The sequence below is a fragment of the Herpailurus yagouaroundi genome, unplaced genomic scaffold (genome assembly GCF_014898765.1).
Source record: "Herpailurus yagouaroundi ecotype Mexico unplaced genomic scaffold, PumYag 217, whole genome shotgun sequence".
NCBI lineage: Eukaryota > Metazoa > Chordata > Mammalia > Carnivora > Felidae > Herpailurus > Herpailurus yagouaroundi.
In genome coordinates, this window is record NW_024412448.1 from 2,083,427 (window position 1) to 2,108,253 (window position 24,827).

The 24,827-nt window shown below is 52.8% G+C and overlaps 1 protein-coding gene across 2 annotated transcripts in view; it reads left to right on the forward strand.

Moving 5' to 3' along the window:
- Nucleotides 1–24,827, forward strand: part of SEC14L1 (SEC14 like lipid binding 1) — a 52,516-nt gene that overhangs the window by 26,427 nt on the left and 1,262 nt on the right. For both annotated transcript variants that reach the window (XM_040456526.1, XM_040456527.1), the window contains exons 4-15: nucleotides 8,013–8,162; nucleotides 8,274–8,405; nucleotides 10,324–10,452; nucleotides 11,239–11,473; nucleotides 12,053–12,162; nucleotides 14,590–14,779; nucleotides 16,184–16,272; nucleotides 17,369–17,439; nucleotides 18,592–18,763; nucleotides 19,105–19,239; nucleotides 21,082–21,216; nucleotides 23,384–23,635. In XM_040456526.1, coding sequence (XP_040312460.1) covers nucleotides 8,013–8,162; nucleotides 8,274–8,405; nucleotides 10,324–10,452; nucleotides 11,239–11,473; nucleotides 12,053–12,162; nucleotides 14,590–14,779; nucleotides 16,184–16,272; nucleotides 17,369–17,439; nucleotides 18,592–18,763; nucleotides 19,105–19,239; nucleotides 21,082–21,216; nucleotides 23,384–23,635 — 1,800 coding nt within the window. The remainder of the gene's footprint in view (nucleotides 1–8,012; nucleotides 8,163–8,273; nucleotides 8,406–10,323; nucleotides 10,453–11,238; nucleotides 11,474–12,052; nucleotides 12,163–14,589; nucleotides 14,780–16,183; nucleotides 16,273–17,368; nucleotides 17,440–18,591; nucleotides 18,764–19,104; nucleotides 19,240–21,081; nucleotides 21,217–23,383; nucleotides 23,636–24,827) is intronic.

A 24,827-nucleotide genomic window follows, 5' to 3' on the forward strand; every position in this document is an offset into this window, starting at 1 on the left:
ATATATATATATATATATATATATATATATATATATATATATATATAGGGACACCTGAGTGGGCCTGAGCGGCTCAGTCGGTTGAGCCTCTGACTCTTGGTTTCGGCTCACTCAGTTTCGTGGGTTCGAGCCCCACGTTGGGTTCCACGCTGACGGTGCAGAGCCTGCCTGGGATTCTCTCTCTCTCTCTCTCTCTCTCTCTCTCTCTCTCTCTATCTGCCCCTCCCCCACCCACACTGTCTCTCTCTCTCTCTCTCAAAAATCAATAAACTTGGGGCGCCTGGGTGGCGCAGTCGGTTAAGCGGCCGACTTCAGCCAGGTCACGATCTCGCGGTCCGTGAGTTCGAGCCCCGCGTCGGGCTCTGGGCTGATGGCTCAGAGCCTGGAGCCTGTTTCCGATTCTGTGTCTCCCTCTCTCTCTGCCCCTCCCCCGTTCATGCTCTGTCTCTCTCTGTCCCCCAAAAAATAAATAAACGTTGAAAAAAAAATTAAAAAAAAAAATCAATAAACTTAAAAAAAGTAAAAAAAGAATGAACACATTTATTCACAAGTAAGTAGCACGTGATTCGGAACCTCGCCTTACTAGTGGGCTAAATAGAAGTCCGCCTGTCTTGTAATAGTGGAGGCGGGATTCAAGAGCCCATCAAGGGCTTGAGTTGCGACCACATGCAGTGTCGGGGGGGGGCCCCCAGGTTCCTCGGGGCCGTTGACACTCTTCACGCCTTCACTTAGCCGAGCTGTTTGTATGCTTTGGAGTCTCAGCAACAGACCAGGTGCCCGAAGCTCTTCGCGGCGGCGCGACTCCTGTGCCTGAGCCGCTTCTGAGGCAGGTGACACGGTGTCCGCAGGTCTGAACGGCTGCTCCGGAGCGTGTCCACGGAGTGTTTCCTCCCTTGTGGTGTCGCTCCCGTGGCCCCCATCGGGAACGTTCCCTTCTGCACACGCGCTCTCGCCACCCATCCTGGAGCCATGTCCCCCCCCACCGTCTGAAGCAGTTTTTTATTGTCAGCATGGTGCGTTGCTGTCCGTGACCTCCTCCCTGTCTTTTCTTCGCTGTGGACGGTACGTGTGTCTGTGTCTTGCTTCTGAAGAAGCCCCGTCCCTGTGTCTTCCACAGTCACGTTGTCTAGATCTCAACACGGTGGCTTATACGGCGGGCCCTCTGTATGTGGCTGTCATGTCTGCCAAGTCGGCGACTTACGGAGAACCGACTCTGAGGGACTTCGGTCAGTTTCCCACGTCTCCCCGATGCGTTTTATATTTGCCTCTTCGAGCACTGGCAACTTCTGAGAGACTCCCGCCGTATTTAGGGTTTTTCCACTTCTGGAGTCTTTCCGGGGTAAAACCAGCTCTGCGTCTAAGTGCGTTTGAGGGTCACGTCCAGTGCCATAGGATCTCCAACTCGTACGGAAGCGGCTGGCTTAGTTCGCTGGCTAAGTTGTGTATGAACCTAGTTCAATCTGAAGGTAGATTATTTAAATGGAATTTCTTTTAAATGGGTTTTCCTGGCAGAATGCGCTGTTAAGCTCGTTACCTCTCAAGTTGAAATGTCTTCACTAAAATATGGTTTTATTTAGCACAGTACAAGCTTTTAATATCTCAAAATTGCATTCAAAGTTTGGTTAAAGACTGAAAGTGCTGTTGCCAAGCTCCCGAATTACAGGCTCAGAAATCCCTTTTGAAAGAGGAAGAGTGGGTGTAGGAAGGTGGGAGGAAGCCGAGTTACCCAGCAGGCAGCTTTCCTCCCTGGGGCAAATGGGTAAGGCCCTGCTTTTGTTTTTATTATTGAAACAATGGCTGTGTGAAACAAAACGAGTGAGCCAATGATTATAATAGTCAACGTCTCTTGGTCTCTTGCGAAAGTAGCTTTTCCTTTTAAGAGAGGACATCGAAGAACATTTCTCTCGCGCTGGAAAAATGCCTTCTGGAAAATTTAATTCTGTTCAGGCCTTTCTTGATTTTTGTGGTTGATACATGCCGAGTGTGATTAGGAAGTGACATCATAATATTGCAGATAGTTCGTGAAAACTAAGACGGAGGGAAATTCCTGTGGCTCTCCCGAGGCGGTGATTTGAACCCGGAGAGAACTGAAGCCTGGGTTCCTGCCCAGTTCTGGAGAGATAGGTGCAGGGAGGAGACTTGAAGGCCTGTGGACGTGGGCCCGTGGGCACGAACTAAGCCTTCAGAATGGGGAAGCGGCACACAGAAATCCAGACTGCTGCCTTTTCGTGAAGAGCCGGCAGCTGGAGCTCTCTGGGCCCGCGTCCCCTCAGAGCCACGGTGGCCGGGCCGGGCCGGAGGCCCCCGTGCCGAGGCGTAGGGCCCCGGGGGACCTCTCACCTGGCCTTCCACCTCGGGCTGGAGCTGGGCCAAACCTCACGCTGGGTAAGATGTGACAAGGTCGTACTCAGTTCCGTGCAAAAGCACTGTTGGTCTCCATATTGCCCTTCCCCCCGAAGTGACCTTCCCCTGTTGCTAGTGTCCCCAGTTTTTTACTTTGAGAAATTTCCATTATTAAAGAAGTTGATGAAGTGTAGCAAATACGTGTCTACGTTTCCACTTAGATAAATTAATACATTCGCTTTATCTCTTACACACACACACACACACACACACACACACACACGCATGCACACACTCACAGCCTGAGTCTTGCAGAACCATTTGAAAGAAGCTGTGTGTATCATTACACTTGCCCTAAGTACTAAAGCATTATTGCCTCAGAATAGAAACGCTGCTTAACGGTCATCGTTATCACACCCGCGAAATTTCACACGGACAGAATGATAGTATTTAGTGTGTGATGCATGGGCACATGTCCTTAAATATTCTCTAGAGCTATTTTTATTCCAAAGAGCCAATGCAGCATAGCCTTTGGTAGTCCTGTCTCTTTAATTGCCTTTCATGCTAGATAGTTCTCAGCTTTTTCTGTGCATCTTTCAAGACAGTGGCCTTTCTCATTTTTTAAGAGTCCAGGCCGGTGCTTTTGTGCAGTGCCCCGTAACTTGGACTTGTCTTGATGATTTCCTCCCTTTCTGTTGTGAGGTCTGCAGAGGTCGTGCGTGCTTCCGTTGTGTCACAGCAGCTCGGCAGGTTGTCCCGTGCTTGGTCCTGAGTTAAATCCTTGGCCGGAGCTGGTATCTGCTAGATCTTTCCATTATAAAGGGACAGCTTTCCATCATCTGTCCCTTTGTAACTGACAACCTGCAGGGTGATCTTGGAGACCGTGCTGTCTCTTCCAGCCGTTCAGTAGTGCCCTGTGTCGATCCTTGCCTGAACCAGTTATAAATTGGTGGTTGCAGAATTGTGGTTTTCTGATTGTGTTGTTTGCTCCTGTGGTTATTAGGTGACATTTGTCTGTAAGATTTCCTCCCCCGCCCATTTCTCTTGAGTATCACTAGCTTTTCTCTTTCTGGTGCTCAAGTGATCTCAGAACGGGGGTAGTGGAACCCCTTCAGGCTGGTTCCTGTGTCCTTTTGACATGCCCCCCCCTCAGTCACTGAGCACATCCTTATTTCTGGTAAGTACTTCAGATTCACCTTGACCTTTCCCTTCAGACTTGTAATCAGTCATTTCTTGACAGTGCATGCCTTCTTCTCTAGTCCTGAGTGGTATTTAGAAACCGAGCTCTAGATGCCAAGTTTCTTGTTGCTGCTGAGGTGTCATTGCTTCTAGGCCCTTCCTGTGGGCAAAACTAGAATGTGCATAAATGTTTCTAATAAGATTGGAATGCTTCTGTGTTTCAGAGGCTGCAGCAAGTTTGTAGATTGTAGTTTGTGCTGAAAAACTGGGGTCTGGTACCCGTAAGCAGTTTCGGAGACTAAAGTTTTGTCACCGTTTTGCGATCTGCCTTTTCTATAACCCTCTAGAAAGTTAGGCTTTTCTGCCAACAGCATGCAGAATTCCTGAGCCTTATATATCTCCGAAAGATTGGCCCAGGTAAGTGAGCACAGAGAAAAAGAGCTGGGTTTGTTGCTTTATCTAGTAAGGTTTTTTGTTTGTTTGTTTGTTTGTTTGTTTTTTAATGTTTATTTTTGAGAGAGAGAGAGCCCGAGCACACACGAACAGGGGAGGGGCAGAGAGAGAGAGGGAGACAGAGGATCTGAAATCAGCTCCGCACAGAGCCCGACGCGGGGCTTGAACTCACGAAACCTGAGATCATGACCTGTGCCGAAGTCGGACACGTGACCGACTGAGCCACCCAGGCGCCCCTATCTAGCAAGGTTTTATTCCATAATTCAAAAAATGTTTATTGAACACTGACTTTGTTTTAGGCGATGCGAAGACACATGGACTGGCCCCTGCCCCGTGGCTGAGTGGTGCGCCTGGGGACGGGGGGGCAGGTGGTGACCGGGGCGCGCAGGGAAGCAGGGAGAAGCTCGCTAGGAACCTTCCGCACAGACAGCTTTGCAGAGGAGTGTACCGATTTCCCGGGTGGGTGGTGCATTAGCACTGTCACGCCTAAGGCCATCTGGCCAAAGTAAAAGCGAGTCTCTGTGAAAACAGGTGTCTACACGGATGGATGATTTTACGGGGAATGGAGAGTTTGTGCTGTGTCTTAAATTGAAGACTGGGCTGTGTGGGTAATGCCCTGTGCTGACCACTCTGTTGCAAGAATTTAGAGGCTGTTGTGGGCATTTTGAAAATGATCTAATAGGTCCTTTGATAGGAGAGATCCCGGCTTCGGGTATTTCTTGGCGAGTGCCTACTCTACCCCGTATGTAACTTAAAAAGAATCTTTTTGTTTGAATCCTTGTATTTCAATTTTTTGATACGTCATAGCGCTGGAGTATACAAAGCCAGGGTTGTTTTTTTTTTTGTAATGTATTAAAATTTAAAACTCAGTTTAGATGGTTTTCAGTGTCTGTAGAACAAATGATAGCAAATTTTTTTTTTTCTAGAGTCATTCCCGTGTGCAATACTCAATACAGGCGTATTTTAGGGCCTCCCAGAGACTTCTGTGTGGTATGGTCTGAGCAGTTCGATAAACTCCTTCCATGTTGTTGATTTCAAATGCATTAAGAGACGAATGCTGTGTGATTTGTCAAGATTATAGCAGTAATGGGATGCAGAATATATTTGAGAGGAGGGGGGAGTAGGTAAATAGGAAGGATATGTTTTCAACCCCCAAAGTAAAGACTTTTAAAAAGCAGTTATAATTGGTTACCACGTAAGTTCTGCCTCCCAGACCGCCCTGTGCATGACTGTCCTTGATTTTCTGAAAGGGCGACTCTGGTCACAAGGTAGACTTCCCTCCTTCTCCATCGCCCCGTGAGGTAGGTCAACTCCAGGAGAGCCAGGCCTTCCGTTGGGTTTGGTGTGGCCACGTGGGCTGTGCTCAGCAGGGACAGGCCTTGTCACAAGTGTCACTGCAGGCCACCGTTCCCTCCTCCACTGGCTTTCGGTCCCTGCTCGCCCTGCGGCATTCCCTTGAGGCCACGCTCCTGGGTTCTCTTTCCTAGAAATCTCTCCCCTCCTCGATGACTATAAACAGTCGTGTGCCTTGAGGCCCAGTGTAAATGCCCCCTCTTCCATGAAGCCTTCCTACACCACCCCTCTCTCCAAAGCTCAGGGTGTTCTCTTTCTCCTGACACCTCTATGGCACTTGCTTATTCTTAGGACACACTCGTGTATGACCCTGACTCCCTTTCCTGAACTGTCTGCTTCATTTTCCACTGCCTCCCATATTGCCTCGCGTGGTATCTTACATAGACAGCAGGAGCACAGCCGGAAATTTGCAGACTGGTGTAGCCCTGTAATGTTATGGAGAGGAGAGGAGATATGTACCAGATTATCGAGGATACTTAGAGTGAGATTAGTGAAAACCGGGTGGAGGGATTAATAGGTCGCTCTGGTAGGGGCGTCCCGACTTCGGTTCAGGTCATGGGTCTCAGGGTCCATGAGTTCAGGCCCCGCATCGGGCTCGCTGATGTCAGCACAGGGTCCGCTTCGGATCCTCTGTCCCCCTCTCTCTCTGCTCCTCCCTCCCTCTCTCTCTAAAAAACAAATACAAAAAAATTGTAAATACAAAAAATAAGAAATAGGTTGCTCTGGTGCTTTATGGGGGGTTCAGTGCAGCTCCTGCGAGCTGAGTATTACTTCTGTTCAGACATCAGGTCTGTCCATGGGCAGCTTCAGGAAACTGCTCCACGGAAGGCAGCGTGTTAGTCTGGCCGTGCGCCGGAACGCCTCGCCCCTTGTCGGAGGTCACATCGCAGCGGTCGGTGCCACTTTGAGGTTGTCGTTCATCTTGTCAACAGCATACATTTCTCCTCAAATCTGTGTGTGGTTGTGATTAACTTAAGGCGGGAAGTCAGTCCCCCCTCCCCCCCCCCCATTTTTAGGACAGCTGGCGGAGGAGTGGCATTTGTCACTTTAATAGGAACATCACGTCACCGAGGTGCTGGGCCCAGCCCCGGGCTGCTTTTTCATGCTTCTTCTTAGAGCCCAGACACTTGTCATCCGGCCGCCTCGGTTTCCTGTTCCTGCAGCCCCGCGAGCCGCCGGGTGGCTTCGGTTTTAGCGTAAATTCAATAGTCAGGTCGTCAGCAAAGCTGTCTTCACAGATCACCACACACTCGCTACGCCGTAAACTAAATCGGGCGCCTGAGTGCATTGTCGAAAAGTTTGGATGAATTATACAGGGAGTGAAGCTTTTTTTCATGCTTTAAGTTTCGTAGTTTGCGATAATTGAAGAGTCACGATATGTTAATACCCTGTTATTCACCAGGAATGACACCGGGGCTTCCCCTGTGTTCCTTACCCGTTCCTCCCCGCCCCCCGTAACATTTAGGGAGACTGTGGTCCGTCGTCACAACCGGAATATCGCCGCGGATGCAGCGAAGATACTGAACATTCTCCGAGTGCCTTGACGGCTGCACCCACTTCCCCCCCCCCCCCCCACCGCCCCTGGCAACCGCCGATCTGTTCTGCGTTTCTGCAGTTGTCATTTCAAGCAGGTTACAAACACGTTTGAGTCCATGGTCCGTTTTGAGCTAATTTGTACATACGGTGTGGGGTTCAGGTTGAGGTCCTTTTTTTTAGTTCTTTCCTGTTGGTGTGCAAGGCCTCCAGTCAGATTTGTTGGACAGAAAGGCCGTCCTTCTTCCGTTGAATTGCTACTGCCCCTCTGTCGAAAATCACTTGGGCGTATTTGTGTGGGTCGATGTACGGCTGTCTGCCCTGTGACTTCTGTGTCCCTTCCACCTCCAGCCGCGCGGGCCTGGGTCACCGTGGCTGCGCAGTAGGCACCGATCCCACACCACTTGGAGTGATTCCTCCCAGTTTAGTCTTTTTTTGTTGAGAATTGTTTTAGCCGGTTTAGTTCTCCTGCCTTTCCGTATAAACTTTATTTTTTTTTTTAAGTTTATTTATTTTGAGAGTGCAAGCTGGGGAGGGGCAGGGTGAGAGGGAGAGAGAGACTCTCGAGCAGGGTCCGCACTGTCAGCAGAGAGCCGGACGCAGGGCTCTAACTCATGAACCGTGAGATCGTGACCTGAGCCGTGATCGAGTTGGATGTTCGACCGACTGAGCCGCCCAGGCGCCCCTCCATATAAATTTCAAAATAATCTTGTCTGTAGCTTAGACAAAGACGAGCCCTGCCGGGATTTCGATAGGAGTTGTGTTAAACCTCTGTAGCCACGTGGGAAGGATTGACGTCTTTACTGCCCTGAGTCTCCCAGTCCATGAACACAGAATGTCTTTTTCTTTTTTAACAAAAGCTTATGATGTAAAGACAAAGGCAGCTCTGTGGTGACGCGTGGACGTGTATCAGGAGATGCCGTGTTTGGTTTTTTTTTGAAGTAAGCTTCGCGCCCAGAGTGGAGCCCGATGCGGGGCTTGAACTCCCTACCCTGTGATCGAGACCTGAGCTGAGATCAAGAGTCGGCCGCTTCACCGACTGAGCCACCCAGGCGCCCCGGGAGATGCTTTTATTCCTGGGAGAATCTCAGTGAGGGGCTGTCGGGTCGCATCTGTGTTCAATTCCTTTTTTTAAAACAATTTATCCCCAGGCCTACGAAAGGAGGTTCCCTACGTGTCCTTTGATCCCGATGTTTGTGGACAGCGACACCGTGAACGAGTTCAAGAGCGAAGACGGGGCCGTTCACATTATAGAACGGCGCTGCAAGCTGGACATAGACGCACCAAGGCTGCTGAAAAAGGTACCCCCGGGGACATTTAGGCCGTCCCCCTGCCAGACGAACTGAACGCTCGCGGCTTCTGTTGCACTTGGCGTCAGTAATAAGTTCGTTTTCTCCTTTTTTTTTTTAAAGATTGCAGGAGTCGATTATGTTTATTTTGTCCAAAAAAACTCACTGAATTCTCGGGAACGTACTTTGCACATCGAGGCCCATAACGAAACGTTCTCCAACCGGGTCATCATCCACGAACATTGCTGCTACACTGTGAGTAACCGCGCTCGCGGGGGTGGGGCGGGGCGGGCAGGGGACGCAGGCTGGGGCCGGCCTGTGCTTCTGGGACCCGCGTGGCCATCGCGCTCAACGGCACACCGCCTTGTGTTCTTCAGATACCGTCCCTCGCTTCTGACGCGTGGGGTCAGCGGGTGGCAGCTGCGGTTTACTGCAGAATGGGTCACGTGGTTGTAGCAGTCAAGGTCGCCTTGTGACCTTCCCATGTCCCTTCCTTTCCGGCGCCACCCTAACACTTCAGAACTACACGGGAAGGTCCCAAGAGAACAGTTTTCCTCCGCTCTCTGAAAGTAGAGTGTTCCCGTGAAGCCTTTCGTACGCTGAACACGGGCAAAGCAAAGCAGCAGTTATGAGTGTATATGGGAAGATTTTTTAGCATTCCCGTATGCAAAGCAAAACATAGCTTGTTTAGGGGCTTCTGGTGCCCCAGGACCCGTCTTGCTAACAGGCGCACAGAATAAATGGAGATAAAGCCCAGAGGCCCACAGACGCTGTTCTAAGCTCTGGAGTCTCGAGGCTTCCGGAGGCGGGGCGGGGGGCGTGGTGCCATCCTTGCCGCTTGGGGTACGAGCTGCCTCCGCAATGGCTTTTGCCAAACAAACGGTGAATGCTATTTTCACGTTCACCCATTTTCCTAAATGAGGAAATCCTCTTTAGATTTCTTTTGGTTAGCCAAAACAGGCACGAATGTCAGTCTTTGGTAGAAGCGATGGGGCGGAATGCAGACTTCGGGAAAGCGGGGCTTGCCTGTGATGGGTACCTCTGTATCAGGCTGATCTGCTGTTCTTCATCACTAACTTGCCACCAGATTATCAGAATAATCTAATAGGGTCTCTCTGCTGCTTCCTCACCCTTCTACAACGTATCCTTAGCGCTGAATCCCAAGTGATCCATTTAAAGTATGTCAGATCAGGGGCGCCTGGGTGGCTCCGTCCGTGAAGCATCCAACTTCGGTTCAGGTCACGGATCTCACGGCCCGTGGGTTTGAGCCCGCATTGGGCTCTGTGCTGACAGCTCAGAGCCTGGAGCCTGCTTCGGATTCTGTGTCTCCTTCTCTCTCTGCCCCTCCCCTGCTCTTTGTCTCTCTCAAAAATAAATAAACATTAAAAACTTTAAATAAATAAATAAAGTATGTCAGATCGTATCATACTTTCTGCAGCCTTCCTGCATTTCACACAGAAAAGCGCAGAGGCCTCCCAGTGGCTTACAGGGCCCCTCGTTTTCTCGTCCTCACATATCTGCTGTCCTGCTGTCTTTGTGCACAAGCCTACGCCCCTGCTGTTCCCGGATGGCGGAGGCTGCTTCCCCTAAGGACCTCTGCTCCAAGTGCGCCCTCTGCTGGGGGCGCTGTGCCCCCGGATCTCTGCTGGACTCCCGCCCTCACCTTCGGTCTGTGCTCACATCTGCCCTTCTGGATGAAGCCAGCCTGAACACCCTGTTCAATTCTGCTGCCCGCCCCCCAGTTCATTCACCTGCTCCAGCTTTTCCTTTTTCCCTTAGCGCTTGTCTTCAGTTTCTTACCTCTTTATGTTCATGGCTAATTGGCTGTCTCCCCCTCCAGACCATAAGCTGCATCAGGCAGGGACCTTCGTTTTGTCTACGATGGAGAACCCTGCTCAGGAAATACGGTGAATGAATGAACCACCAATGAAAGCGGAGCTCTCCTTTTAACAGGCGTTTTTCGATTTTTTTTTTCTAGAATATTTTACAAATATTTAGGTCTTTTTATGATTTTGAGCCTCCCTGTGTAAATTTTCCATCTGCTGCTTTCATGACCGTAACGTTACTGGTAGAGTAAGTGTTTTCTTTTGGTTACTAGTTGATGGAGAAGCCGACAGATGATACCGTCACTCATCAGCGTAGTTAATGGGAACGATTTCTCATTTGTCTGCAGGTTCACCCTGAAAACGAAGATTGGACCTGTTTTGAACAGTCTGCGAGTTTAGATATTAAATCTTTCTTTGGTTTCGAAAGTACAGTGGAAAAAATTGCAATGAAACAATACACCAGCAACATAAAAAAAGTGAGTCCAGCTTGGGATTTTATGGAAAAGGGGAGGCAGGAGCCTCTGAGGTGCTCGAGGCTGGCAGTGTTTTCAGAAGGCTGGAAACGGGCCAGTCGGGGGTCCTGGCCGTTTCACGACGTGGAAACGATTGGACTCTCCCCCAAGTCTTGCGTTCTAGGGAGGAGGAGGGTTGGGTGGGAGTTCAGATATTGCTGTTGCCAGTGACGTAGAAGGAAGGTGCGGCCACTGGCCGCTGTGCCCTCTGCCCAGAATCGTTGGCAGATTGGGGTGGGCGGGCGAGGCGGGAGCGGACGTGTCTGTGGGCAGGGGGAGCGCTTGTCGGGGATCCCCGGGGGCCCCCGGGCCTCGGGTTCTTAGGTTCACCTTGCGTGGAAAACTTTCCGTCTCGTTCTCGTGCCGTTGCTCAGTGCCGCTGTGGGATTTTGGTTTTGAGAGTGTCCGTGTGAGATCATGAGTGTTATGTGAAGGCTTGCTTTATTTTCAGGGTGTTGGAAAGCACTTGGGTCGAGACACAAAGCACAGATTGAGTACAAGGGTGATACATGGGTGCTTTTAGTCAGTCATTAAAAAAACCCCGTCTCTTTAGAAATTACTTCCTGGACCTTTGGAGAAGAGGAAATAAAATCATTATGAAAAACCCAGACACAGAGGCATTTGGCTTTTGCTTTTATAGATTTCTTCTGCGGCTCTTCGGTTTTTGTTAGTGTCTTAAAAATCTGGGGGAGGGGCGAATAATTTGAATGTGGATCACATACTAACCGTCAAATCGGTTTTATTTTCAAGGGGAAAGAAATCATTGAATACTATCTTCGTCAGCTGGAAGAAGAAGGCATCACGTTCGTGCCCCGTTGGACTCCGCCTCCCATAGCTTCCTCTTCAGAGACGACCTCGTCCTGCAAGAAACAGGCGGCGTCCTCGGCCGCTGTCGTCTCGGATGCTGCCCAGGCGGAGGGGCTGGGCGGCGAGGCCCCCAGCAGCCCCAGCGGGCCGCCCGAGCCGGCGGCGGGGACCCCTGAAGGTAGGAAAGATGCGGTGTCCCACGAGCAGGACCGGGGGCCATATGGGGTCCTTTCCCTCCGGTTCCCCGGCCCGTTCTTGTCTCCTTAGGACCTTTAGGTATCATTTTGTTGGTGTCCCTTTTCCTCTGGCTTAGGTAACCCATTGTAGTTTTCTCTTAGAATGAAGAAAAGTTTCATTTTTTTTTTTAATGGGCAGGAAGAGTTCTATCAAGTTGTTCTTTTATTGAAACCGGGAGATGCTTTTCAGTTACTTTAATTGAAGGTGTACTTAGCAAACGAAAGGTAGCAGCTAAGCCTTTTACTGCAATCGTAGCGTCGTCAGATGCTCTATGCTTCCCGTGCGCTAGGCCCTAAAGGTAATTGAGTCAGTAGGTTGAGCTGTGGCTTGGCCAGGGATCTGGTCTTACAGACGATCACTGAGGGTCTCTAAGGGGGGGGGCCGGCTTGACCCTGCTGTCCCCGTGGCATCCTTCAGTTCTGTGGCTGGAGGACCGCACTTTCCTGAGCAGGACGACTTTGGACGCCTTCAAGTTCCAGCGTTCTTTGTTGTAAACGCTGTCATGTAATTTATGTTCCAGACAAACTAGACGCAGACTACATCAAGAGATACCTGGGGGACTTGACCCCGCTGCAGGAGAGTTGCCTGATCCGGCTTCGCCAGTGGCTCCAGGAAACCCACAAGGGCAAAGTGAGAACTGGCTCCCCCCCCGTGTGTGGTGGTGCTGTCCGTGGTTCATGGTTCCGGGTTCTGTTCATGGTTCTGTTCGTGGTTCCTCGGAGTAAATGTTCCCGATGACTGTAGCTGGGGAAGCCCCTCCCAGTCCCAGAGTCACAGGATCTGTGTTTCTCTGTGTGGCGTCCAAGTCCTTGACGGCAAATTGTGATGCCCTTCTATTTAGAATTAGTTTATTTTTCTAGGTTTACCAGAGAAGGGTCTCACTTAAAAACAGCTACACATCGGGACACCTGGCTGGCTCAGTCAGTGGAGTATGTGGCTCATGATCTCAGGGTTGTGGGTTTGAGCCCCACATTAGGCGTAGAGATCACTTAAGAATAAAATCTTTAGGGGCGCCTGGGTGGCTCAGTCGGTTAAAGGTCCGACTTCGGCTCAGGTCACGATGTCGTGGTTCATGGGTTCAAGCCCCGCGTCGGGCTCTGTGCTGACAGCTCAGAGCCTGGAGCCCGTTTCGGATTCTGTGTCTCTCTCTGTCTCTGCCCCTCCCCCTCTCATGCTCTGTCTCTCTCTCTCTCTCTTTGTCTCTCAAAAATAAATAATAACATTAAAAAAAATTTGGCAATAAAAAGAATAAAAGGTTTTCAAAAATTACATGTCAAATTATAAAGTGATATCACATTCCAAGTATTCTAACATTTTAATTTTCAGAAGCTTTGGAAGGAATTCACGGATTGTTCTAAGACTAGAAGTATTTGAGTTTCGATTTTGAGGTTTTTGGTAAAATTTTAGCCTTATAAGGAGTTGGGTTTTTCTTTTTCTTTTTTTTTTTTTAATTTTTTTTAATGTTTATTTATTTTTGAGACAGAGACAGAGCATGAACAGGGGAGGGGCAGAGAAAGAGGGAGACACAGAATCAGAAGCAGGTTCCAGGCTCTGAGCCATCAGCCCAGAGCCCGGCGCGGGGCTCGAACTCACAGACCGCGAGATCCTGACCTGAGCTGAAGTCGGACGCTTAACTGACTGAGCCACCCAGGCGCCCCAAGGAGTCGGGTTTTTTCTAACCCGCCTCATGCTAACAGGGGACTAGAAGTGAACACAGGCACGTTGCTATGTCCCGCTGGTTACTGGCATCGCTTAGTAAAGGGAAGCTGGGCATTGCATGGAGCCCACCCACGTGCTGGTTTCTGCCGGCCTTGGTTACCAGCACCTCCGTGTCTGACGCGACTGTTGGTAGCACTTACCGGGAGCACAGCCGCTGTAATGATGGCTGTCGTTTGTCGTGAGCTTGCCACGGGCTAGACACTCTCACGACCTTTACGAGATCTTTACGAGATCCCTCTGAGACAGTGACGTATTTTCCACCCCTGTTGTACATACGAGGAAACGGAGGCACAGGGCAGTGAAGTAGCTTGCCCGAGGTCTTCCCCCGAGGGAGTGCTGGCGTGAAGGCGTGAAGCCAGGCCCTCTGGTCCCAGAACCCTCGTTCTTTACCACGTCTGTGGGATGCTGGTCCTTCCTGAGTCACAGCGATGCCACCTCCGTGCCTGGAGTTACTCTCCCAGCAGTGGGGGAGTCGGAAGGCTCCCCCTTCCCTGCCCTGCCACCCGCCGTGGACCGGCGGTGTGCACCAGCGAGCGTGTGGCCGTGGAGGAAGACGGCCGGGCCAGATACGACTCGGACACAGTCTTGGCCTGATCCTCCCCTCAGAGGAGTCGACTCGTCCGATAGCAGACTCTCCAGAGAAGGTCCCTGTGTGTTAGCAACACTGCCACCGCCACCGAAACCAACAACACTTTGGCGTTCTGACTTTTGTTCGGGTGTAATACACATGTGCAGAAGCGCACGCAGATCACAATCACGGATCGGTCCGGCGGGCCGGAGCATTTGACGTTTAACAGATTATTTCTGCCTTCGCTCTGCTTTGCTGACACTAAAATAGAATTCTGGAAAGATTACTCAGATTAGCGGTAGTGATTTTCTAAAGCCTTGAGGGGGGTTTTTTAGTAACGGCCGATTTAAAAAAAAATTGTTTTTGAATGTTTGTTTTTTTGAGCGACAAGTAGCGGCTGATTTTAAATAGCGCGATAGGGGCTCCTGGGTGGCTCAGTCGGTTAAGCGTCCGACTTCAGCTCAGGTCACGATCTCGCGGTCTGTGTGTTTGAGCCCCGTGTTGGGCTCTGGGCTGATGGCCCAGAGCCTGGAGCCTGCTTCCGATTCTGTGACTCCCTCTCTCTCTGCCCCTCCCCCGTTCATGCTCTGTCTCTCTGTCTCAAAAATAAATAAATGTTAAAAAAATAAAAATTAAAAAAAAAATAGTGCAATAATGCAGCTCGCTCTGGACGAGAAGTGAGTTTTAGAGTTTCATTCCCCTTTAGTCACTTGGTTTTCTTCCCTTAGCAGCTTTTACCGTTGCTTAGAAACATCTTATTCTCTTCACAGATTCCAAAGGACGAGCACATTCTTCGGTTCTTACGTGCCCGGGACTTCAACATCGACAAAGCCAGGGAGATCATGTGTCAGTCTTTGACTTGGCGGAAGCAGCACCAGGTGGACTACATCCTCGATACCTGGAGCCCCCCCCAGGTCCTCCAGGACTACTACGCCGGAGGCTGGCACCATCACGACAAAGGTGCGCTGGGCATCCCGGGCGCGCTTAGAGGCCGCCTCGCGCCGGAGTCCAGAGGGCCTGTGGGTGGTCACCCCCCCCCCCCCCCGGGGGGGGGGGGCCCCCCGCCCGGGGGCCCGGGGGGGCGCAGGCACGGGCTGTCCCTTCCTTCCCTCCGCTCTCGCCCCCCCTCGGCCGCCACGTTTCTTTGCGTTGCGGGAAGGCCAGCGTTGCCAGAGGCGTGCCCGCTGCATCCTGGTTCGGAGCTGGGCAGCGGACAGGACGGGATCGCAGACGTGGAGAGGGCACGGGGCGGCCCTGGCGCGCCCTCCCCCTCAAAGCAGGCCCTTCCCAAGCGGAATAGCTCTGATGTGTCTGCTTTCCAGACGTCATCTTTTGTGCTTTTCTGTATTAAGTGCAGCTTTATTAGTTTTTACTGGAAACATCTCTTTATTCTGTTTTCCGACCCTTCGAAGACTGAAGCGTGGTAGTAAAACATTAATGTATTTTATAAACGTTGGGAGACACTTTTTATAAACCTTCCCTTCAACAGGATTTGGGAGCGCAAAGACCTTTTTGTTGTAAGTAGAACAGGTCTAGAGCCAGTGGGAGGTGAATGAAGTTCACCGGGTGATAAACACAAGGAAAAGTTGGGCCCTGTCAGAGGAGCGGGGTGGCCCCCCGTGGACGGCACAAGATGGGTCTCAGGTGCTTGTCCGGAGTAGATTCCTTCCCTATCCTTTCCCCTGCTCCCCTGAGACAGCAAGTGTCAGGGGTCTAGAATCTAGAGAATCTGTTGATTCCGGGACCCACTGTGGCCACTGAGGTCTTTATGCCGTCCTCGCAGCTGTCGTGTGATGACAGCGCATCTGTATAGCGAATGAGGTTCCTCTCAGGCTCCGTGTTAGGCCTCCAGGCTATAAACACGTAGAGCCGCCCTGTGCTGGTTGGTATGAAAGTAAAGAGTTCCTGAAAGTCCTCAATTATCTTGATTCTCTAGGTGGGAATCAAGGGTAAGTGGACTTTTAGGAAATCTAGACGTTAACTTTTTGGTAACCCACGAAATGAACACGTTTTCTTCCTTAAAAAAAATCAAAGATTTAAAATACTCCCTGCTCACGGAAGAAGCGTGGATACCCTGAGGTCCCCCCTCGCCCCCCGCTGTCGAAAGAGGGCTCTCTTCAACCCCCTGGTTGTTCTTGAGGAGTCTGAGCCCCGGTCGGCACCGGCGGTTAGAGGAGGGCCGGACGGAGGCTGAGCTCCGCTGGATACCCCGGGTCCCGGGCAGAGGGGCGGCTGCTGGGGGGCCTCTGCTGTGCCCACGCAGCCGGCTGCGGCCTCTGAGCGGGGAAGCACGCTCCTTGTTAAGGCTCCGGTCAGCTGCTCGCCAGGAACGGTGCCGATCATGCGTTTCCTTCCCCTCCGTAGACGGCCGGCCGCTCTACGTGCTCAGGCTGGGGCAGATGGACACCAAGGGTTTGGTGCGAGCGCTCGGCGAGGAGGCTTTGCTGCGATACGTAAGTGCTTCCCGGGGAGGCCGCCGCCCCCTTCCGACCCTCACAACTGTCCCCTTAGAGCGAGCGTGGAGTGCGTTTGCAATCAGGAAAGGAACTCTCTCAGTACGTTTTTAGAATTTCAGAAGAGGGCCCAGGAGCTCTAGAGATATTTTTCACAGGAAAGCGTGAACGAAAAATCACCATGGCCACTCAGGATGGCTTCTTGGGGCCGGTTTTGAGCCCTCTTTTTCCATCGAATTGCTCCCTCCCCCCTCCTCCTTTTGAGATGTGTCTCACTCAGGTCAGACCTCTTCATGGTATTCTTTCCCCAGCACGGCCTCACCAGGGGGTGGGAGGGGGGTTAGCATCTCCCATCTGAGCGATTAGAAATGCTTCCTTCCCGCCCCTGGACCCCGGGCTCCCCCCTGCCCCTTCAGCCTCCACAGTGCGGGCAGTTGGGAGAAGGGTGTTGTCCTTAAACTAAAAAACAAACGAAAACTTTAAAAGACACCTCCGCGATCCCATAGTCTTCGAATATCTGTCGTTGGCATCTCGTCGCGTATTCTGTCGGCCCCGCCACCGTGTGAGCGTTTACACGTGCACACGTGCGTGGCCGCATCTACGCACTCGTGCACATAAAGATGCGGATAGACTGTGTCTCCAGGGGAAGTGAATCCAGACCAGAGAGTCCCCTCGGCCGTGCTTCCAGTCCGCTCTCACACTGCCCTTCCTCGTGGATTTACGTGTGGCTGAACGTTCCCCTGCTCGCAGCTACCCGCCCCGGGGGCCCCCCCCCCATATCTCAGAGGCGCTGATTCCAGAGACAGGTCAGCGGGGCACGCCCTCCCCGCCCATCCGGTGACACCTAGCTCCGATCTCACGGGACCGTAGCTGTCACCTTCGCTCCGAGGACAGTGCTCACCCCCTGTGGAGAGAGAGATTCTCTGTCAGCCACAGGTTGTGTGTGTATGAACGTGTCATAAAATCTAAACCGATGACTCTGTCGGTTGACTCGCTTGCCTAAAACGGGCTTTGTTATTGTCCCTTTGGTTCCTAGCTTGACACGGTGGTGTTGCTAAGACTAATTGTGGGTTTTTTGTGGCCCTTTTTCACATAGGTTCTCTCCATAAACGAAGAAGGGCTGAGACGGTGTGAGGAAAACACAAAAGTCTTTGGTCGACCTATCAGGTAGACGTTGATTTTGTTTTCCCTTCTAGCTTATTGAGAATACGAGTTAAATATTTATAGTCGAGGGGCGCCTGGGTGGCGCAGTCGGTTAAGCGTCCGACTTCAGCCAGGTCACGATCTTGCGGTCCGTGAGTTCGAGCCCCGCATCAGGCTCTGGGCTGATGGCTCGGAGCCTGGAGCCTGTTTCCGATTCTGTGTCTCCCTCTCTCTCTGCCCCTCCCCCGTTCATGCTCTGTCTCTCTCTGTCCCAAAAATAAATAAACGTTGAAAAAAAAATTAAAAAAAAAAAAAAATTTCTAGTTGACTTTTAGGACCCAAGTCTGGTTTGATTGTTACGCTTTTAGGGTTTTAGAACCCAATCTAAATAGTAGCCTGTTTTCTACAGCGTACTCAAAGGCGGAAGAAGGATAACCGTGTAATACGGTTAGTTGGGAGGGACAGGTGCTGGGTTTTGGCATTTTTAACCCCGAGGCATTGCTGTCACCTCGCTCTGAGTGGGTCGGCCCGTCTGGTTAGTCTGCATGGTCCTTGTGGGGGGAGCCCCCGGGGGTGCAAAAAACTTATTCTGCATTTCTAAACCATACTTGTAGTTCTGGTAGACCATTCTGAGAATGTGCAGCGGTTCAGAGGCTGACACCAGAAGGGGACGGCAGGTTAACTGGAACGGAAGTTCCGCCATGACAGGAAGGAGTTTCGAGGGTTTTCTGTTCCCTGCCGTAGTCTCGGCTCCTGAGGCCGCGCTGGACTCAGATCCTTGCGGAAGAAGAGCTTATTGTGGTTCGCCACAGCGCGCGTTAGAAAGCCAGGCCCGTGCCCTGTTGGGTCAGCAGAGGCCGCGCAGCGGGTCAAGCACGACACGTCACCTCGTTGTGCTGGGTCACGTGCGTGCCCGGGTGAGGTTGCGATGGTCGATGAGCCGCTGATGCTTTGCCGTCTCGGGGATTGCTCCCACCCCACCGATCCCGCGTGCTTGCCGCGAGTAGATAGAAACACGGTGCGCGACACTTTGGTTTTTCGAGACTGGTGGACTTGTGGAAATGTGTGTAAAGGGCTGTTGCCCAGTATCGAAACGAGAAAACAGTAGCAGTCACTTGGGACGCGGTTGGCGAGTGTGCCGTCTGGCGAGTGACACACGTCTGCACGCCCTTACAGTTCGTGGACCTGCCTGGTGGACCTGGAGGGTCTGAACATGCGCCACCTGTGGAGACCCGGCGTCAAGGCCTTGCTGCGCATCATAGAGGTGGTCGAGGCCAACTACCCCGAGACGCTCGGCCGCCTCCTCATTCTTCGCGCCCCCAGGGTGTTTCCCGTCCTCTGGACGCTGGTAGGTCTGGACGCCGCTTTGCAGAAACGACGAGCCACTTGGAAGGCGGACGTGCGTGCATCCGCGTGCGTGTGTCCCTGACCCTTAGCCTTAGCTGGCTAGGAAATAACAAAATAAACGTGGAAAGATACGCAGTCTCTCAAACCGGCGAAGGGAAGAAAGAGTTCCCGAGCGTCCTTCTGTCACGCGGACAGACTTTCCATGTATCAGACTCCCTTCCCCGGCCCCTTCTCCCCCCCGCCCCCCCCCCCCCCACTCATACTGTCACGTTGTCATTTTAATCTTTGGAAATCGGACGGCCAAGCAAAGATGACCGCATGGTCTTCTCTCATTACCTACAGGTTAGTCCATTCATCGATGACAACACCAGAAGGAAATTCCTGATTTACGCAGGAAATGACTACCAGGGTCCTGGCGGCCTGCTGGATTACATCGATAAAGAGATTATTCCAGATTTCCTGAGCGGGGAGTGCATGGTATGTATTTAGGCAAGTAGTTACACGTTTGGCCGCTTTACAGGGATAGGGAGGGTGGGCGTTGGTTGGTACAGATGATTTTCAGAACCTTTAGTTGGGAGTGTTGTCTTTCTTTTGGCTGACATTTCTCTGACCCAGAGTTAAACTAAATAGAACCATGTAAGTGATGATCGATAACATGCCCATTTCTTCGTCGTCAAATACTAATGAGGATTCGTTTTAGACTCTAATATAATTACGGCTTGCTTTATTCACTCAGCTTCGTGTGGATCAGATTTCTTTTACCTGTCGGGGGGAAGCTGTGCGTTTATAAAAACACTTAACTCCAGATGATTCTCCAAGATTTCCCCCCGGACCGTAAATCAGGATAACATTTCAAAGGGGATACGTTAAGAGAACCACTTCTTTTCTGTAATCAGGGTTTTAATACATTGAGTTGCTAGCTTCTCGTGCAGACACCTCCTCTTGCGTGCCCGGAACTGTGATGAGGGGTCCTTGAGGACCTTACAGCCCCAGGGCATGACACAAGGGCGAAAGAGACCCGCGGAGGCGCAGGTGGCTTCCCGAAGTGACAGCCGAAGCCAAGGGGGGTCAGGCTCTCGTTAGAGGAAGGATCTCTGTCATCCTCACGGTAAATAAAGTTACCCGCTTCGGGTACGTACGCACTGGATCTGACGCGTGTGTTTATGAGCTAACGAACTGGGCTTTCGGGGGAATCTTTCGGGATGGGTGGAGGAGGTTGAACAGCATTCGGATCCAGCTTTCAGGTCGTGGGTCCTGTGCTCAGGAATTACAGGCAGCGTCGCGGTGCGAGGGGTAAGCCAACTGCAGGGCCCCCCTCACCAGGCGCCGTGACGTTGAATCGGGAGGTCAGACATGTAGCATCCTACAGACGGCTCGCATTACATGAGAACGGTCCCGAGTGGCCGGTCCTTCCATTGTGAGCTGGAGGGAGGCCTGGCTCACGGCGGATCGGACCACGTTTGTCAGGCACCGACCACCGTGATGCGATTACCGGGCTGAGAGTCCTCTTCTGTCCACGCGTCCGGGCTCCGGCGCCTGAGGCTCTCCCGGCTGTCATGTGTCCCTGTACACTGTGCTGCTCGCACTCGGCGCTCCGATGTCCCCTAACAGGACGTCATGCCGGAATAGGTCTCCAGGCTGGCCGCACTGCCGGCCGGACACCGTCGTGTGGGTTCCCTGTGTCCTCGCCTCCCGGGGCCGATGGTGCGAGAGCTGCTAAGATGCCGTGAACTTGAGTGCTGGGTCACCCTGTCAAGGTCGACGAGGAAGTTTATGAAATACACAGATTCTAGTTCAACTTAGCCTGTTTGCAGCAGCTTCAGAAGAAGCTCTCCTTTGTTATTTTTTTGTCTGGCATTGTGGACGGATCCTCTGACCCGGGTCAGACACAAAGCTCTCATCGCTGGTTACGTGTGTATTGACGGTAATTGCATGTAATAAAGAAATGCCTGTAGTTGCCGAGAATCCAGCTTTTCTGAACGTAACGTTTCCTCTTCACGGTGCCGTGTGAATGCTTGCGATTCTTACATAAACGAGCTTTAGTAATTGAGTCCAGTACCTCGTAAACACTCGTGTGAATTCTGTGCTAAATCAGCTTCAACTTGTTCTCAGTTAAAGTATGACACGTGTATTTAAGAGGTTCTTAAAAATCCTTTTGCTAAGTCGCACCGAACGTTTTTCGACCTCGCCAGTGTTTTCCGTTTCCCGAGCGGCCCGGAGGAGTCGAGCACGCTGGGACGTGGCCCTCGCCGGAGCGTTTGGTGTTCAGGGGGTCCCCGTGTGCGGGCACAGCTTTTATTGCTGCGTTTCTGTTTCCAGTGTGAAGTGCCCGAGGGCGGACTGGTTCCCAAATCTCTGTACAGGACCGCGGAGGAGCTGGAGAACGAAGACCTCAAGCTGTGCACCGAGACCATCTACCAGTCTGCCAGCGTCTTCAAGGGAGCCCCGCACGAGGTGCGCCCTCCGCGGTGACGGCCCAGGGCGGTGGGGCCCCTTCTCCCCAGGGACAAATTCTTCGGGCGGCCTTCCGAATAGGATTTAGTTCAGGAAAATCAGATGCTTTCTCTGGTTGTTGTCTTTAGATCGTTGCCGATTTTTTGTTTGTCTGTTTGTTTTTTTAAATCTGTAGTTGAGGCACATGTCTACACTGAAGGGCAGGCGTCTCTCAAGGCGTCTGTGCTCGGAAGGAGATCAGGCCTCCTGACCTCCGTTTTACTGGATAACCTCTTAGCGCAGGGTTGAGAGGGGCGCGTGGAAAGTCTTTCCTGTGGAAGATGTTTGACGACTCAGTTTGGTTAGTTCAGCGATTACTTCGGGCCGGTTTCATTTCTCTTTTTTCCTGACCGGGCCTTGGTGGTTTAGATTTTAAGGAATTTGCCCGTTTTTATAAGTCAAGCAGAGTGAGGGGAAGGCACATTTCTCTTCCCTTCTTGCTGTCCCCTCTGGTGCGGAAGCAAGAGTGCGCCTGTGTTTTGTCTACGCTGTGTGTCCTCTGACGACCATTGTGAGCGGCCTGAGCTGTGAGGGCTCCCAGCCGAGCCCCCCTCCTGAGCTCCGGGCAGCTTTCCGCCTCGAGGGTTGTTGCCGAGGACGGCGGCCCTGGGCTCCCAGCGAGGGGTCAGCGAGGAGGGGCTGCGGGCTCAGGCCGCAGCCGGTGGCCGGGAGCTGACCCCTTACCGCCACCCACCATCTGTCCTTGCTGGTGTGTGTCCTGGAATGGCCGGCCTGTCACTTGCGGGGCGGACAGGGACCGTCACTGTGCTCGAACAAGCGGAGGCACATTAAGTGTGCCTCATTCCTAGATTCTGTAGGGAGATCTCGAATTCTCGGGGCTTTGCCTTCAGGATTATTTATATGGATCTCCTGCACGGAGACCAGGCTCGAGGAGGCGGAGTTCTCGTTTCTCCGGTGACCCCGTCTTGTCTGTGGCACAGAATTCGGTGGCACGTGACGTTTCTTGAGAGTCACGGGGTATCTGTGGAAGTGGGAACGTCTTCTATGTCCCAGCACCAGCACTTGCTTTGGGGATGAAGTAAAACACAAATCGAGGATGGTGACGCCCCTGAAACGAAGGCTGAGTTCAGTGGCCCCCTCATGAGCACGGGAAGGAGGGGGCCCGTGGGCAGACGGGGTGCCTCTCGGGAGAGCTGTGCCCCTGGGGAGCCGCCTCGCTGCAGGAAGGGAACCGCGGTTCCCACAAAGGGCTCCGGTGCTCCTGGAATCTGCTCTTTCGGGAAATTCCGGGCTGGTATTTCTGTGGTGAGGAGGGAAGGGTCTGCCTGACGACGAGCAGAAGGCTCTTCCCGGGAAAAGGGGGCCCCGGCCCCGGCCCCGGCCCCGGCCCCGGCCCCGGCCCCGGCTGAGGTTTCCGAGCGAACACAGAGCCTCGTACAGCTGGCTTCAGTTCTCATGTCCCTCCCGTAGTCATGTTCTGAACTTTGTAACTTTGATCATCCCCTACTGGGAAACTTTATACGGGCGCGCAGTTAGGAAGTTCGGGTTTTAGGTTGGCGCTCGGTCCCCGGGGCGCCTCCCCTGCCCCATGCCACGTGGCTCTTTTCTCCCCCGACTGCGCTGGCTGCCGCCGTGCCTTGCGAGCCTCCGTTCCCTCCGCTTGCCTGGAACGTTTCCTTCTGTTCCTCCACGTGCCCTCTGTTCCGCTTGCGCCTTCTCCGGCACCTTCCTTGTGCTGGCCAGCCTAGAGCGACCCACGGAACCACTTCTGTACCGTGTTGAGTTCCTTCTGTTCTGTGTGGCTGAGGCATTTTGACAGCCAGGGCCCGGTGTTTCGAGCGCTGAGGCTCGTGCAGTGGGAAGTCTCGGGCCGTGGGGGCAGCCAAGGAAGAGCACAGAGCTTGACCTGGAGCGGGGGCCATTGGTCGAAAGAAGGGAGAGCCGGAAGGCTGGGTGGCCGGAAGGACGACGTGGGTGAAGAGACGGCCGATGTGACACGTCTGCCTTCCTCCCACGACCCCCCCCCCCCACACACACACACACACTGCTGGGCCAGAAAGCCCCTCCGGAGACGAAGCCACCACAGTGGCAGTGGCAGCACAGGGCGGGGGCGGAGGGGGGCGGCCTCGTGCTTCCCTTGGTCGCCTCATGCAACCTCTTCTTCCAGATCCTCATTCAGATTGTGGATGCCTCTTCGGTGATCACTTGGGATTTTGACGTGTGCAAAGGGGACATCGTCTTCAACATCTACCACTCCAAGAGGTCGCCCCAGCCTCCCAAAAAGGACTCCCTGGGGGCGCACAGCATCACTTCCCCGGGAGGGAACAACGTGCAGCTGATAGACCGGGTCTGGCAGCCGGGCCGTGACTACAGCATGGTCGAGTCCCCTCTGATCTGCAAAGAAGGGGAGAGCGTGCAGGTAGGCCCGTCCGGCATTCCCTGCGGCTTGCGTATTTCGTCTCGCAAAGGAGGGCTCTCGGGCTTCACCGATGCCCCGCGTGGCTGGCGCGGTGTGTCCGCGGGCGGGCCCGTAGCTGTGTCCGGCTTCCGTTCCGGTCAGGACGCCGCTCAGGAAGCCAAGTGAGACCCCGAAGAAAACTCAGACCTGAGTGATGGTTCTGGACTGAATCCATGACTTGGATCTAAAGTGCATGAGGTTTTTTTTAGAAGTTCTTTTCATGCAAGTGACGTGGAGGGAAGGGAGAGGCATTCTGTGCACTTGTACAGCTGGATGCGGGCTTCCGCCGAGAGGAAAAGTGCCCTAACTCAGCAGGGGGAGAGGCACGTGCTTCGGGAGCTATCCGCTGTCGTTACTGAGCATTCTAATTTGTTTAAAAATGCTCTGTCGGTTCATTTGTTAAGTCGTGGCCGGTTATTTTCAGTGCTTGCACTAAGAACAGTGGTCCTTGGGCGCTTCCAGCCTGCATAATAGATGGTGTAGTTTTGCTGCCCTTAACAGTTTTCAGGGATGAGCCTGTCAGTGTTTGGTCTGAGAAGTAGAGTAAAAGAGAGGCTTTTACTCCGTTTTAAAAGTGACGGACAGTTGAAGGTGAGGCTCCGGTCATTTTCCCACGTTGACGTTGAGTCCTACTTTAGATGGACACCCTTTATGAGGTTTTTCTTCGTGAGAGAGAGAGAAAGACCGAGCACGAACGGGGGAGGGGCAGAGAGAGAGGGAGACACAGAATCGGAAGCGGGCTCCAGGCTCCGAGCCGTCAGCACAGAGCCCGGCGCGGGGCTCGAGCTCACAAGCCGTGAGATCATGACCTAAGCTGAGTCAGACGCTTAACTGAGCCCTCCAGGCGCCCCTAGGTTGACATCCTTTTAACCAGAATGCTCTAGGTAGATCATTGCAAGCAGGTCCAGGAGAGCATCGCCTGGTCAGATGACCTTTTCTGAGCCCCTTAGGGCTGAGCGAAGGGTGGCCTGAGCTCACCCAGCCCCCCAGGCGCCTGCCCATGTTGTGGCCGTCCTCCCCATGAGGCCGCGGGTCCTCCTCGGCGCCCAGCGGGGCCGGCAGGCGGGCCACCCACCGAGATGGCTGGCCGTCACTGCGAGCGCGATGACCGGGGTCGGCCTCTGGGTGGCGTCTGCGGGGGGGGGGGGGGGGG